The following is a 17,068-nucleotide window of genomic DNA, read 5'->3' as shown; positions in this document are numbered from 1 at the left end:
TCTAACCTTACCTGTGTAAACAAAATCACAAGGAAGTTTAAACAGCATCTGGGCAGAGCCCATGGCAGCTCAGCAATGCCTCTGCAGGCAGACTGTGACTAGACTCCCTTCTTGCTGTGCAGGGCATCTCTGAAAAAAGGCAGCATCCTGTCAGGGACTTATAAATAAACCCCAACTTCCTGGGATAGAGCACCTGGGAAAAGGGGCGGGTGTGAGTTCCACTGGACCAGACTTAAATGTCCCTGCCCAGCAGCTCTGAAGGGAGCAATGGAGCTCTGAACTCAGCACTTGAGCTCTAATAAGGGGCAGGCTGCCTCCTCAAGCAGCTCCCTGACCCCCATATATCCAAAGAGACACCTTATACAAGAGAGCTCTGGCTGACATCTGATGGATACCCTTCTGGTACAAAGCTACCAGAGGAAGGAACAGGCAGCAATCCTTGCTGTTCTGCAGCCCCGGTGAGTGATTCCCAGGTAAGCAGGGTCTGGACTGGACCTCCAGCAGTCCTGCAGCAGAGGGGCCTTACTGTTAGAAGGAAAACTAAAAAACAGAAAGAAATGGCTTCAACATCAACAGAAAGGACGTCCACTTAGAGACCTCATCCTAAAGTCACCAACTTCAAAGACGAAAGGTAGATAAATCCATGAAGATGGGAAGAAACCAGCGCAAAAACGATGAAATTACCAAAAACCAGAATGCCTCTTCTCCTCCAAGGGATCACAACTCCTCATCAGCAAGGGAACAAAACTGGATGGAGAATGAGTTTGACGAATTGACAGAAGCAGGCTTCAGAAGGTGGGTAATAACAAACTTCTCTGAGCTAAAGGAACATGTTCTAACCCAACACAAAGAAACTAAGAATTTGAAAAAAGGTTAGACAAAATGCTGTCTAGAATAGCCAGCTTAGAGAAGAACATACATGACTTGATGGAGCTGAAAAACACAGCACGAGAACTTTGCGAAGCATACACAACTTTCAATAGCTGAATTAATCAAGCAGAAGAAAGGATATCAGAGACTGAAGATCAACTCAATGAAATAAAACAAGAAGGCAAGATTAAAGAAAAAAAAGTGAAAAGAAAAGAACAAAGTCTCCAAGAAATCTGGGATTATGTGAAAAGACCTAATCTACATTTGATTGTTGTACCTGAATGTGATGAGGAGAATGAATCCAAGCTGTAAAACATTCTTCAGGAAAGTATCTAGGAGAACTTCCCCAATCTATCAAGGCAGGACAACATTCAAATACAGGAAATACAGAGAACACCACAAAGATATTCCTCAAGAAGAGCAACCCCAAGGCACATGATCATCAGATTCACCAGGGTTGAAATAAATGAAAAAATGCTAAGGGCAGCCAGAGAGAAAGGTCAGTTTACCCACAAAGGGAAGCCCATCAGACTTACAGTGGATCTCTTGGCAGAAATCCTACAAGCCAGAAGAGAGTGGGGGCCAATATTCAACATCCTTAAAGAAAAGAACTTTCAACCCAGAATTTCATATCCAGCCAAACTAAACTTCATAAGTGAAGGAAAAATAAAATCTTTTATGAACAAGCAATTGCTGAGAGATTTCGTCACCACCAGGCCTACCTTACAAGAGCTCCTGAAAAAGGCACTAAACATGGAAAGGAACAAAGAGTACCAGCCACTACAAAAACATATCAAATGGTAAAGACCGTCAACACAATGAAGAAACACTGCGTCAACTAACGGGCAAAACAACCACCTTGTATCAAAACGGCAGGATCAGATTCACACATAACAATATTAACCTTAAATGTAAATGGGCTAAATGCCCCAATCAAAAGACACAGTCTGATAAATTGGATAAAAAGTCAAGACCCATCAGTGTGTTGTATTCAGAAGACCCATCTCATGTACAAAGACACACACAGACTCAAAATAAAGGGATGGAGGAAGATTTACCAAGCAAATGGAGAGCAAAAAAAAAAGCAGGGATTGCAATCCTAGTCTCTGATAAAATGGACTTTAAACCAACAAAGATCAAAAGAGGCAAAGAGGGACATTACATCATGGTAAAAGGATCAATGCAACAAGAAGAGCTAACTATCCTACATATATATGCACCCAATACAGGAGCACCCAAATACATAAAGCAAGTTCTTAATGACTTACAAAGAGACTTAGACTCCCACATAATAATAGTGGGAGACTTTAACACCCCACTGTCAATATTAGACAGATTAACAAGACAGAAAATTAACAAGGATATCTAGGACTTGAAGGCAGATCTGGACCAAGTGAATCTAATACACATCTACAGAACTCTCCACCCCAAATCCACAGAATATACATTCTTCTCAGCACCACATTGCACTTGCTCTAAAATTGACCACATAATTGGAAGTAAATCACTCCTCAGCAAATGCAAAAGAACAGATATCATAACAACCAGTCTCTCAGACCAGAGTGCAATCAAATTAGAACTCAGGATTAAGAAACTCACTCAAAACACAACTACATGGAAACTGAATAACCTGCTCCTGAATGACTACCAGATAAATAATGAAAGGAAGACAGAAATAAAGATGTTCTTCGAAATCAATGAGAATGAAGACACAATGTGCCAGAATCTCTGAGCCACATTTAAAGCAGTATCTAGAGGGAAATTTATAGCACTAAATGCCCACATGAGAAGCAAGGAAAGATCTAAAATCAACACTCTATCAACACAATTGAAAAAGCTAGAGGAGTAAGATCAAACAAAATCAAAAGCTAGCAGAAGACAAGAAATAATTAAAATCAGAGCAGAACTGAAGAGATAGAGACACAAAAAAACACTTTAAAAAAATCAATAAATCCAAGAGCTGTTTTTTTGAAAAGATCAACAAAATAGACTGCTAGCTAGACTAATAAAAATGAAAAAAGAGAAGAATCGAATAGTTGCAACAAAAAGTGATAAAGGGGATATCACCACCATTCCCATAGAAATACAAACTACCATCAGAGATTACTACAAACAACTCTATGCACATAAACCAGTAAATCTAGAAAAAAACAGATAAATTCCTGGATACTTACACCTTCCAAAGACTAAACCAGTAAGAAGTTAAATCCCTGAATGGACCAATAACAAGGTTTGAAGTTGAGGCAGCTATTAATAGCCTACCAACCAAAAAAAGTCCACATCCAAACGGGTTCACAGCCGAATTCTACCAGAGATACAAAGAGAAGCTGATACCATTCCTTCTGAATCTATTCCAAACAATACTAAAAGAGGGGAATCCTCCCTAACTCATTTTATGAGGCCAACATCATCCTGATACCAAAACCTGGCAGAGACACAACTAAAAAAGAAAATTTCAGGCCAGTAGCCAGGATGAGCACCAATGCAAAAATCTTCAATAAAATACTGGCAAACCGAATGCGACAGCATATCAAAAAGCTTATCCATCACAATCAAGTCGGCTTCATCCCGGAGATACAAGTCTCATTCAACATATGTAAATCAATCAACATAGCCCATCACATAAACAGAACTAAAGACAAAAACCATATGATTATCTCAATGGATGCAGAGAAGGCCTTTGACAGAATTCAACAGTGCTTTAGGCCAAAAACTCATAATAAACTAGGTATTGATGGAATGTATCTCAAAATAATGAGAGCTATTTATGACAAACCCACAGCCAATATGATATGGAATGGGCAAAAACTGGAAGCATTCCTTTTGAAAACTGGCAACACACAAGGGTGCCCTCTCTCACCATTCTTCTTCAACATAGTATTGGAAGTTCTAGCCAGATCAATCAAGCAAGAAAAAGAAATAAAGGGGTATGTAAAATTGTCTCTATTTGCAGACGACATGACTGTATATTTAGAAGACCCCACTGTCTCAGCCCAAAATTCCCTTAAGATGATAAGCAACTTCAGCAAAGTCTCAGGATACAAAATCAATGTGCAAATATCACAAGCATTCCTATACATCAATAACAGACAGAGAGCCAAATCATCAGCAAACTCCCATTCACAATTGCTACAAAGAGAATAAAATACCTAGGTATACAACTAACAAAGGACGTGAAGGACCTCTTCAAGGAGAACTACAAACCACTGCTCAAGGAAATAAGAGAGGACACAAACAGATGGAAAAACTTTCCATGCTCATGGTTAGGAAGAATCAATATTGTGAAAATGGCCATACTGCCCAAAGTAATTTATAGATTCAATGCTATGTTTATCAAGCTACTATTGACCTCCTTCACAGAACTTAAAAAACCACCTTAAACTTCATATGGAACCAAAAAAGTGCTTGCATAGCCAAGACAATCCTAAGCAAAAAGAACAAGACTGGAGTCATCACGCTATCTGACTTCAAACTATACTACAAGGCTACAGTAATCAAAACAGCATGGTACTGGTACCAAAACAGAGATATATACCAATGGAACAGAACAGAGGCCTCAGAAGTAACACCACACACCTACAACCATCTGATCTTTTCAAACCTGACAAAAACAAGCAATGGGGAAAAGATTCCCTATTTAATAAATTGTGTTGGGAAAACTGGCTAGCCATGTGCAGAAAGCTAAAACTGGACCCCTTCCTTACACATTATACAAAAATTAACTCCAGATGGATTAAAGATTTAAACAGAAGACCTAACACCATGAAAACCCTAGAAGAAAACCTAGGCAATACATTCATGACAAAGGCATAGGAAAGGACTTTATGACTAAAACACCAAAAGCAATGACAACAAAAGCCAAAATAGACAAATGGGATCTAATTAAAGCTAAGAGCTTCTGCACAGCAAAAGAAACAATCATTAGAGTGAACCAGCAACCAACAGAATGGGAAAAAAATCTTTGCAATCTACTCATCTGACAAAGAGCTAATATCCAGAATCTATAAAGAACTAAAACAAATATAAAAGAAAAAAACAACTCCATCAAAAAGTGGGCAAAAGATATGAACAGACGCTTTTCAAAAGAAGACATTTATGTGGCTAACAAACATATGAAAAATTGCTCATCATCACTGATCATTAGAGAAATGCAAATCAAAACCACATTGAGATACCATCTTATGCCAGTTAGAATGCTGATCATTAAAAAATCTGGATACAACAGATGCTGGAGAGGATGTGGAGAAATAGGAATGCTTTTACACTGTTGGTGAGAGTGTAAATTAGTTCAACCATTGTGGAAGACAGTGTGGCGATTTCTCAAGGATCTAGAAATAGAGGTGCCATTTGACCCAGCAATCTTGTTACTGGGTATATACCCAAAGGATTGTAAATCATTCTATTATAAAGACACATGCACATATATGTTTATTGCAGCACTGTTTACAATAGCAAAGACTTGGAACCAACCCAAATGCCCACTAATGATAGACTGGATAAAGAAAATATGGCACATATACACCATGGAATACTATGCAGCCCTAAAAATGGATGAGTTCATGTCATTTGCAGGGACATGGATGAATCTGGAAAACATCATTCTCAGCAAAGTGACACAAGAACAGAAAACCAAACACTGCATGTTCTCACTCACAAGTGGGTGTTGAACAATGAGAAAACATGGACACAGGGAGGGGAACATCACACACTGGGGTCTGTTGGGGGTGGGGGGCTAGGGGAGGGATAGCAGGGGTTGGGGAGATTGGGGAGGGATAACATTGGGATAAATACCTAATGTAGGTGATGGAGGGATCACCTTAATGAAGGGAATAGGTGATGTCATAAAGATTCCTTATGTTTCCATGAGAGATCAGAAACTGGCCTGATAATGATGGCTTCTGCTCAGTCCAACCCTGATGATGTCCTGACACTGTCCAGCAGCACAGAAAGTGAGGGGGAAAGTGGGACCAGCCGAAAGCCCACTGCTGGTCAGACTTCGGCTACGGCGGTTGACAGTGATGATATCCAGACCATCTCCTCTGGCTCTGAAGGGGATGACTTTGAGGACAAGAAGAACATGACTGGTCCAATGAAGCGTCAAGTGGCAGTAAAATCAACCCGAGGCTTTGCTCTTAAATCAACCCATGGGATTGCAATTAAATCAACCAACATGGCCTCTGTGGACAAGGGGGAGAGTGCACCTGTTCGTAAGAACACACGCCAATTCTACGATGGCGAGGAGTCTTGCTACATCATTGATGCCAAGCTTGAGGGCAATCTGGGACGCTACCTCAATCACAGTTGCAGCCCCAACCTGTTTGTCCAGAATGTCTTCGTGGATACCCATGATCTTCGCTTCCCCTGGGTGGCCTTCTTTGCCAGCAAAATCCGGGCTGGGACAGAACTTACTTGGGACTACAACTACGAGGTGGGCAGTGTGGAAGGCAAGGAGCTGCTCTGTTGCTGTGGGGCCATTGAATGCAGAGGACGTCTTCTTTAGAGGACAGCCTTCTTCCCAAACCTTCTTGAACTGTCTTTTCCTCAGGAACTGGGTCTTCCTGTTTGTTGAATCCTGACCCAAAGTCTCTGGTCTAGCTATTCCCCCTAGCTCCTAGTAGATAGAAATGGGGGTTCTGGACCAGATGATACCTTCCAGTGTGGTGCTAGCAGGCAGGATCCCTCCTCCACCTCCAAAGGCCCTAAAGGGTCGGGGAGAGATCACCACTCTAACCTAGGCCTGACATCCCTCCCATACATTTGTGCAAGTGTTCATGCTTCTAACAGACTTTATTCTTGGAATGGAGGCTGTGTATCTACTATCTTGTTTATATTATTTCTTGAAAGTCTTTTAACAATATGATAAAATTTAAAAAAAAAAAAAAAAAAAAAAAAAATGCTGTGTCCCCTTCCAACAGGGACACAGCATTAAAAAGTATGAGTTTCAGCAAGGGAAGGGATAGGCAGGTCTTAGTATTAAGGCTTGCCTGAGCAGAATTTTCTTCATTCATGCTAAATCCACTGAGTACACATGCATGCACACACCCACACACCGCAGAGAGAGAGAGAGAGAGAGAGAGAGAGAGAGAGAGAAACATTTGGCATAATGTTTCATGGTGGTCAAATTAATCACTTGTTGGAGAAAATGATGGCATAACTCTCAGCAGGCTGCAGCAAAGTTAAACCTAAAGCATCAAGACTCAATCACCGAGGCTGCAAACCCTGTTGTCGGATGGCCCTCTTCCTTCTCTTGGGCTCTCATCCACATCTAGATAGTCATGACAGTTTGTTGGTTTGTTTTTTTCTCATCTAATGTACCTCACATGTGTCCCTTTATTTTCAATCCTTTTAGAACTCTATCAGACCAGGAGCTCATCAATTCACGCCTGAAAAGCAACACAAACAAACTAATGGGTAGAAAATAAAAGTGTCAGTTTAAGAGCTAAATAACTATTCATTCCCTCTTACGTGAAGAATCTGTGTTTGTTTAGTTAAACACCTTAATGGGCCATTTTGATTGCTCAGAGATTGTCCTTGGGGCATGGTTGGAATAAACCTAGAGCTAAACTGCTCTGCTTGAGAAATTAGCAGTAATGGTTTGGTCTGGGGATTTGTAATCTGAGAGAAAGTATGGAGAAGATCAAAAAAGAAAGAATGAGAATTGAGCAACATCGGGGAAACTCAAGCCCTAGTATAATGCCTAAGGGACTTTTAAGGTTAGAGATGCCCACTATTTAATTTCAAGTTGTTTACCATTTCATTGCAAGTCCAGTCATCCCTTGGTATTGTGGGGGATTGGTTTCAGGTCCTTCTGTGGATATCAAAATCTGTAGATGCTCAAGTCCCTGATACAAAATGGCATAATATTAGTATATTACCTATGCACATCCTCTTGTATACTTTAGTGCTCACCTCTACATGATTTACAATACCTAATACAATGTAGTTACAACGTAGTTTTTATACTGTATTGTTTAGGGAATAATTACAAGAAAAAGTCTGTACATGTTGAGTACAAAGGTAATATTTTTGAATATTTTTGATCTGCGGTCGATTCATGAACAACAGAATCCACAAGTATGGAGGACTGTACTTTGTCCTTCCGTAAAATCTGTGCACACACAGTTACTGGTAGTAAATGGGGAAGTGGAAGGAACAAGGAGTGAGTGGGAGGCTGACACTGTGCAAAAAGGGACTCACATACCCAGAAGGCATGAGAAGGTAATAAGAACATGATGGAAGTAGAAACTCACAGATAGAAGTAACCAACAGAAATATAAGCATCAAGCCTTCCCCAGAATCTCCTAAATTCTAAGGGGCATGATGACCCCAGCAAGCCAGAAGGCTTGGGGCCAGGCAGGGCCTAAAATCTCAATCACCGCATTGATTATCAGATACTTACCTATTGCTCTTCCACTTTTGTTCTTCATCCTTCTCCATACTTTTCCTCATGCTTTGTGCCCTGGGAAACTGACATCATTAATGGTCTTTCTTATAGCCTGTCTTCCTGTGTTCCACCTTTGAGAAGTCCTGGCAGGAGATCTGTGAGAGGAAGGTGAATGAGGTCAGGGTGTTTATTCACTCAGCTCACTCCCTTCGGGGTCTCTGTGGGATGGCTAAATTCACAGTACTTAATAGATGACTCTCTCAATATCTCCCCCTCCCATCAACTAACTTTGCCCACTTCCTCTCCTCCTTCCTACAGGACTAGGAGTAGTAATAACCTCACCATTATTCATCTGGGGTCCTCTACTAACCCTTGTGATTTTCCTACACCCTACCCACATCTTTCTTAATAATCCTTTTATTAAATTTTTCTAAATTGCCTAATATGAATGTGCCATCTGTTTTTTGCTACCACCCTGACTAATACACTCATTAGCCTTCAAATCGATTATTAATTTGTTAATTCTCACCACAACCTTATGAGGTAGATATTGCTATTAATCCTATCTTACAGATTTGCAAAAATGAGACAAAGAGAGTTTAAGTAACATGCCCAAGGACCTTCTGACTCTAGAGCTTTGGCTTCAATACACTATATGGGTTTGTTTCCTTTTTTTTCCACTCTGGTTGTTCCCCTGCATCCAGATTCCAAGCAATCTGATACACTTTGACTAGTTTATTCTTCCTAAAACATTGATCCAAGGCTCTCTAGGATCTGGCTCCTGTCTATTTTTATCTCCCCCTGCTTCTTCACTGTACAAGTCTTCCAGTCAAGCTAAACTGAGCTATTCAGTTTTCCCTGAACGCACCTTATTAGTCCTACCTCATTCTTGTACTCATAAGGTGCCCCAATCCTGGATTTCCTTCCTCACCCCAATGCCATGTTCTTCTCTGCTGTTTTCAAATTTTCCTTTTACTTTGAGGTCCAACTGAAATCCTCCTTCTTCCATAGAGTCTAACTAATCTTTTTTTTTTTTTTTTTTTTTTTGAGACGGAGTTTCGCTCTTGTTACCCAGGCTGGAGTGCAATGGCGTGATCTCGGCTCACCGCAACCTCCACCTCCTGGTTTCAGGCAATTCTCCTGCCTCAGCCTCCTGAGTAGCTGGGATTACAGGCACGCGCCACCGTGCCCAGCTAATTTTTTGTATTTTTAGTAGAGACCAGGTTTCACCGTGTTGACCAGGATGGTCTCGATCTCTTGACCTCGTGATCCACCCGCCTCGGCCTCCCAAAGTGCTGGGATTACAGGCGTGAGCCACCGTGCCCGGCCTGAGTCTGACTAATCTTATTCTGCTACTTTCTAGTAAGTGACCTTCAGCAAGTCATGCTAACCTCTCTGAGTCTCAGAGTCTTTGAGTGTTAAATTCATATCAGTTGTTGCTCCACTGATCTCAAAATACGGATATTTACTGATCTCAAAATGGCCACCTACCTAGGGACTCCTCTTCAACAATTTGTTTAAGTTTTCACATTGTTTCCTTGTGTTAAATATCTGCATATCTTTTTATGGTTGCATAATATATGAACCCCTTTCCAATTTGAGGGAGTTGTCCATTGCATACATCTTGATGGAAGAAAAGGCCCTGCCTCTCACTTTAGAGGCCAAGAGGAGCCAAACATTCCTACTCCCTGCTCCCAACAGATGGGATACAGGCACGTGACCTAGGTTCAGCCACATGACCTAGGTGTTTAGCTCTTTCCCAGGACTTTGAATATGGAGGAAGTGGATACAGGGGCAATTGGAAATTTCTCACTAGCCATAGTCTCACCATCCTCCCCAGGCTATAGCACGATTTAGTTTTAATAGTTTGAGAACTTTAGTGTGCAACAGAAACTCCTTGGCATGATGGACATGTGTGGGGTGGGGGTATGGGGAGTGTTTTTGTTAAAATACAGAGTCTTGATGATGCTGATACCCACTAAAGTTTGAAGACTACAGCTCTAGGAGATCTGTAGATAATATATTATTTGAGTCATACTCATGCTTTCCTTCTTTACCTGTAGCTGTCCAGTATCTTTCATTATCTGCTTCTACAGAAGACTGGATCTATTTTCTCTTCAGAGTCTTTTGCTTTATTTTTTCTCTAAGAATACTCTGTCCATAACAACCCCCTCAATATACATTAAATACCCTTCCCCACACACACACATCCTGCTCTGACATGGTCAGAGGTAAACAGGGCTTACATGCCATCAATCATTCCTCTTATTTCTAATTCCTCTAAGAGCAGGAATTTTCTCAGCTTACATAAACCTCTTCCAAGTTCCCAGTCTTGTAAGAATTTAATTTACATTCTTGCCACAGCATAATTGGAAATGATGACAACTTTCAGTGCACTTTGCAAAACTTTTGTTATTTCTTTCACATAAATCCTATCGATTTTATGGGCATCTTTAATTTTTTGGTTTAGTGTGAACTGGGTTGATGGTATGAATTTATCTCAATCAGTGCTTCCAATCCTTTATCATACTAATGTTAACCACCTGGTTTCATAGGTCATTCTGATTACTTCTCTTTCCCAAGGCATTTGAAAATCTCTCCACAGTCCCTGATCTTTCTTTATATACTGGAGAAAGACATTACTGTCTCTGCCATAGATATTTTCAGGGGCACATGCATTCTTCATAAATTGGATCGTTTATCACTTTGAATACAAAACCATATTCAGATATCTTCTTGCCACACCTCATGTCTTTTTGACATTTTTATTAGAATCTTGGGTAAGTTAAAAATTAACATGGGTCTCTGTTCCTACTCTAAAAGAAGAAGATTGAAATTAAGGCTCTCTAAAGGACCTTCTAGATCGTTTATCCCTACAAAGCACTGGGTAGTTAGACATCAAAACTCAGCACTGGGAAGCAAATAAGAAAGTTTCAGCAAACCAAAGCATTCTTGAATGTTATAGAGCAAGGTTTATAAAACTTGCCTCATACCAAGGATATGCTTAGAAGATTGATTTTTTAAGTGATGATTCTCTGCACTCCCCCATGCACATAGATTCTGATTCAGCAGGTCTGGGATCAAGACTGGAAATTCACATTTTTAAACAAGGGCACCAAGCAATTCTTATAATCAGGTAAGTTTAGGAGACACTACTAAAAGAACAGAATATGCTGCAGAGTTCTGTTTATAAGCTTTATTTTTTATCGAAGTATGACATACATACAAATTGCATTTTTACGAAGTGAACATACCTGTGTAATCAACACCAAATCAAGAAAAAGAACAGTACCAGCACCCTAGAAGTTCCCCAATGTGCCCATGCGCCTTAACTACTTCATCTAATAGTTGCCACAATCCTCATTTCTTCCATCCAAGTACTAACCAGGTACTAACTATCCAAGTACTAACCGACCTTGCTTAACTTCTGAGATCAGATGAGATTGGGCACATTCAGGGTGGTTCAGGGTGGTATGGCCATAGACAACACAATCTTCATTTCTAACAGTGTTGATTGCTTTTGGCTGTTTTTGGACTTTCTGTAAATGGAATAAAATACCATGTACTCTTTTGTGTTTGATTTCTTTCACTTACTGTTATTTTTGTGAGATTTGTGTTCCTCCCTGAATGACAGTTGGTTATTCTTATTGCTATTTTATTGTGTGAATATACTACCATTAATTTATCCATCCTATTGTTGAATTGTTTCCATTTTGGGGTTACCATGAATAATATGACTATAAACTTTCTTGTACATCTCTTTTGGTGCACAAATCCACTCATTTCTTTTAGGTATATACTCAGGAATGGAATTGCTGGGTCACTGGATATGTGCATTCTTAGCTTTAGTAGATATTGCCAAACAGTTACTCAAAGTGGTTTTTCCAATTTTCACTCCCTTGTGCAGTGTATGAGAGTTCCAGTTTTCCCACCTCTTTGCCAACACACGGTTTTGTCAGTCTTTGATTTTAGGCATTTTATTGACTGTGTAGTGGTATCTAGTCATAGATTTAATTTGCATTTCCTCGATTACTAATGAAGTTGTTACTCCAGGGTTTTAAGGCCTAAAGAAAACTAGCCAAGATAACAGTTTGATGAGCATGTCATTAATCAAATTTTGTTTTCCTGACAGTTAGTAGAGTATATGCCACACATGAGATGTTAAATAAATATTTGTTGGATGAGTGTCCAATGAATAAAAATAAAGAAAAGATGCTTAACTACTGCTTATAGCTCTTCAGTTGCCTTCACCAAGCCTTCAGAGCTTTGTTGAAGGGAACAGTTCTGGAAAACCATTATTTGATGATGTAAATGATCACAGCTCTTCAGCAATTCAGTTATTTATATGAAGGAGGCTATTAGGCTTTAAGGTAAGTTATTAATAATTAAAAGGCCAGATTGGATAGTGAAGGATCAGTCGAGAATTACAGTGGAGAATTATTAAGTAGGGACTAAAATGTAACCTTCTTGTTTACATTTATTTAAATTGTTCCATGTACTGTGTATATTTCATATGTATAATTAGAGGCTAGTGAATACCAGAATTTTAGTCATTTTCAACAGATATTTATTGAACACCTACTACATACCAGATATTGTGTTAAATCACGGTAAAATGGAAAGGGTATAGGCTTTGGACATCAGTACACCTGGGTTTGAATCCCTGATATTCTGCAAGTTATTTAGCCTCTCATAGACTTAACTTCCTCATTTATAAAACAGAATTGTAATGCTTATCATGCAGGTTGTTGTGAGGATTAAATAAAGGAAAGCATGTAAACTGCCCGGTACATGAAAGGCACATAATACCTTAGTTTCCTACAGCACTTATCAGAGTGTGATTTATAGTATCATAGTATGCATTCTTCCTTCCCCTTAAGATTGTGAGTTCCTTAAGAGAAGGGAGAATCTCACTCATCTTTGTAGCTTTCAGGCCCTAACAGAGTGCTTGGCATGTACTATAAATTAAATAAATGTTTGCAGAATTAAAGATCCACTCCCTTCTTCTGTCCAGAAACTTATAAGCCAATAGGAGAGCTAAGAGATTCACATAAAATATAGTAGAAGGCAGAATGTAATGACTAGCATGTGAAAGGTACAAGCAAAGTGCTTTGGAGGTTGAGAAGAGGGAATCAAAAATGTCTGAATGTCTGTGTAGATCAAAGAAAGCTTCATGGAGACACCCTGAAGGATCAGTAGAATTTTTAACAGACAAATATAATAGGAAGGACATTTCAAGCAGAGGGATCACTGTTAGCAAAGATTATGAAGTATGTTAGAATAAAATATAAGCTTTTTATTTTAAAAGTTTTACATTTTCAGAAAAATTGCAAAGCTAGCACAGAGAGTTCCCATAGACTCTGCACCCAGTTTTCCCTATTTTAACATCTTACACTAGTATGATATATTTGTCACAATTAATGAACCAATATTGATACATTATTTTGAAATAAAGTCCATACTTTATTCAGATTTTTATGGTTTTTATTTAATATTGTTTTGCTGTTCCAGGGCCTCATCCAAGAAACCAAAAAACATTGAGTTGCCATGTCTAAATGTTGGGCTCCTCTTGACTGTTTTCTCTTAGGCCCCAGGGATCAAAGAGAAAACCTTCTTTGACTCTGTGGGTATTAAAGACAGTGTCTCTCTTGGGCATTCTACTTGGTCCTTCATATTAGCTACCCTCCAAATCAGCATCCTTTGAGTGGAGCCCAAGCCAAAAGGCTGAATTGGAATCTTTTCATCAAGCTGTGACGTGCTCTCTATCTCTGGGTCCTCACAACCCTAATGACCCCTTTAAGCTACAAGTCTCTGTGACTGATTATTTTTCCAATCTGACCATCTGGGAAAGGGAGGCAACCTCTTACCTCTTGGAGATTTGAACTCACTGTTCCCCTGATAAAGCTACCTCTCATGCTTCTTTCGAAAAGTAGCTATTAGCTTGCTACTGGGCTCTTGTCAAAATTGAACACCTGACTCAAGGAGGCCTTGTGACTATCCTGACTGATATTTCCACTTTGGAGTGAGTCAACTTAGACTCAGTGACTAATAAAATAAGAAAAATTCAATAAGCCTCACTTTTCAAATAGAAAAGGTGAATTCAGGAACACAGCCAGCCTAGCTCCAGCAGCATCATGGCTTTACATGACAGAATGACAGCTATCCCTGAGGGGGAAAATTTATCCCTCACTCTGCCATCTGAAGCAAAGCCACTGGTTCCATGGAACCCTCAATTCACATAACTTTCCCAAATTCCTGGGCCTGATTCACTTACCCTTACACTAATCTGAAACCAATAGTGTCCACTGGTCTGTGACAACTGTTAAACCTCAGGTTCTGCTATGCAGAGCTGAAAATGGACACTGTCACTCTGCTCAAAGGACAGAACTCAGGGTGGAGTCTTTTAAGAATAGGGCTAGGAGAGCGTGTAGCTTCTGGGGCATAGTTGGAAGGCAAAAACGGATTTTGAGAGGGATCTGTCTGTCTCTAATTCTAGGGTTTCTATGAGGAAAATAGAGATTTTTCTCAAAATGGGATCTGTGGTACCTTTTCTGTTTTCTCAAGGAGACTTAGGCCATCACAAGTTATCTTAGGGCCTTTCATGTATGTACCAAGAGTGGCAAGACAGAGTGGAGAAAAGTCACTCAGTCAACTGAGAAAAAAAACTTTTCCAGAAAAAAAAGATTTATGAAGAAAAAACATAAAGACCTTTTGAATATATCTATAGTTTGGATATCCACTTTTAATTGAGTGTTTTTTAAGAAAATATTTCTTATTAATTAAAACTTTACAGATAATATAAACAGTAATTCTTATCATTTCTTCTATCAGTTTGTACCATTACCTGTTCACAATTATGTTCAGGTTCTCTACTTTCTTCTGGGAGAAAGTGGCTCGGTTTAGACAAGGGTAAGTTTTCAATTGGACTGTGGATTTCTTCTTGTAATAAAGTTTGATATTTGAGAAGGTGATTGTTAGAGAGACTTCTTTTAAAGTCCTGTTATATTGTCTGTGGTGTAAGTTATTATTCTTAAGTTGGTGGCTTCTGGCACCAGTAAAGTCACTGTTGTAACTGTTTGGGGGCAGGTTGGCCATCTTTTAGTCATCAAGTCAAGTTTGTTGTTTAAATAGTCTACTGGTTGTCGAACTGGATTTCGGTTTTACTTAAAACTTTTCTTTCTGATATATAGAGATTAAATATCTTCCCTATTGGAAGACTGAGGGCTGATGTTTTAAGTAAGGCTTTTTTAACTGGTTAAGGTTTTTTGAGTTTTAGGGAGTGAGTTTTAGATGTCTGAAGGTTTACTTTTTTATGAGACAGTATAAAGGGTGAGTTATTTCACCATACCCACATACCCATAGTTTGTAAAATCCAGTAATGTCTAAGAATCCCCTGAATTGTTTAAGAGTTTTGGGAAAGGGAAAGGAGGAAATGAGCTTAATTTTTCTCTCACCTGGTGTTCTGGTCCATTCTGATAAGACTAGAACTAGGTATTTTGCTGAAGTTTGACAGAATTGAATTTTAGATTTTGAAACCCTATATTCTCTTTCAGTTAAGAAATGAAAAAGAGTTTCAGTGTTTTTTTGAGACATCTTTGGTTGGGGCACAGAGGAGTGCAATTTATATGCTATGAAGTTTTAACTTGAGGATGAGAAAAATCAGAGAGATTTTTTGACAGGGTCTGTTTCTGTAACTTCTTTATGATATGAGGGGTTGTTTGAGTAATAAATCTGTTCTTCACTGAATTTGTAGACAGGGAGATGTGTTTTATTAAAGCTTTTCTCAGCCTTTCCATAAAGGCTGAGGGATTTTTATCTGGTTTTTGATTTAACATAGACAATTTAGAGTAATTATGATATTTGGTTCTGGTTTTTTGTAAGTCTTTTAATATGTACATTACAAAGTATTTTTTTCTTTCATTTATTTATGGAGTCACTAGGGCTCTAATTAGGGTTTTCAAGGGGCACTGTTTCTCTTCCTATTGGGAATTGGGATCCTGTCTCTTTTTCATCTCTTTATCCTTTTGATTGGATTTTTTTGGACTTGTTATAGGAGACATATTGTTCATCTCTGAATGTTTCTGTTGTCTGTAGGGTTGTCTGTTTCTCAGTAGTAGTTAGGGTTTGGCTTAGGGGTAGTATACTATCTCTCCACGTAAGATTAAACACTTGTGTTGGATTTTGGAAAGCCTTTATATATCTATCATGGTTATCAGAGAACTTATCTTGGTCCCCCTTTATTTGTCTAAGGTCCTGTAATGAGAAGGGAACTTGAACCTTAGTAGTACTATGTCTGCTGGGCATTTCTTGTAGAGATAACAGTGAATTTAGGGGTTTCATGGGTGGCACAACTGGAGGAGCTGATGATATGACTATTGGGGGCCCTGGAAAAGGGGGTCAGGGAGGGTACCTAGAAGTTGTATTTGTCTCTCTGACTTTGGGGAATTATCTTCTGTAAGCTTGTCTGATATGGTTGTTAAGAGGGCAGGGTTAATTTTACTCTGCTTATAAAGATTTGGGTTGTCTTGCAGAGCAAATAAAGTTTGTATATAGGGAAACTTGGACTATTTGTCCTCCCATCTGTAGAAAAGATCTAGTTGGATAGATCTAGTTTTCTGAGGCGGCCAGGTCTCCTGTCTGTCTTGTAGTTGGTAAGATGATCATGCCCTTGTATAATAGAATATAATTTGTTTTTTCTTCCAAGTCTCAGGGTCAAAAGAGTTCCAGTGTTTCAGAATGTACTTGAGAGGAGTGTAGACTGTAGAAGTTTTGTTATACATCTAGCAAGATAAGGGAGACAAAGACATCCTGTAG

General features: G+C 39.2%; 2 protein-coding genes across 7 annotated transcripts in view; one reads left to right on the top strand and one right to left on the bottom strand.

Annotated features, from left to right (window-relative positions):
- The window catches only part of RAB9B (RAB9B, member RAS oncogene family), a 67,511-nt gene that overhangs the window by 31,330 nt on the left and 19,113 nt on the right, over positions 1-17,068 (bottom strand). For 3 of the 6 annotated variants that reach the window (XM_064362061.1, XM_064362058.1, XM_012436870.2), the window contains exons 2-4: positions 8,270-8,409; positions 7,621-7,712; positions 7,186-7,253 (exon numbers count right to left, since the gene is read on the bottom strand). The gene's annotated coding sequence lies outside the window, so the exon portion shown is untranslated. The remainder of the gene's footprint in view (positions 1-7,185; positions 7,254-7,620; positions 7,713-8,269; positions 8,410-17,068) is intronic. The other 3 variants (XM_012436869.2, XM_064362075.1, XM_064362070.1) reach the window with 2 other exon arrangements.
- LOC135268171 (histone-lysine N-methyltransferase SETDB1-like) lies at positions 5,759-6,738 on the top strand. The gene has a single exon (XM_064360133.1). It carries the CDS (start codon positions 5,759-5,761, stop codon positions 6,368-6,370), a length of 612 nt encoding a protein of 203 aa, XP_064216203.1. The 3' UTR covers positions 6,371-6,738.

The sequence above is a fragment of the Aotus nancymaae genome, unplaced genomic scaffold (genome assembly GCF_030222135.1).
Source record: "Aotus nancymaae isolate 86718 unplaced genomic scaffold, 86718_ANA_hifiasm-v0.15.2.pri h1tg000004l, whole genome shotgun sequence".
NCBI lineage: Eukaryota > Metazoa > Chordata > Mammalia > Primates > Aotidae > Aotus > Aotus nancymaae.
Note: the sequence above shows the minus strand (reverse complement) of the source record. Positions and strands in the feature narration are given on the sequence as shown.

Bases quoted from the DNA above. Each gene is read 5' to 3' on its own strand.
- LOC135268171 (XM_064360133.1), top strand. From the start codon at position 5,759: ATGATGGCTTCTGCTCAGTCCAACCCTGATGATGTCCTGACACTGTCC.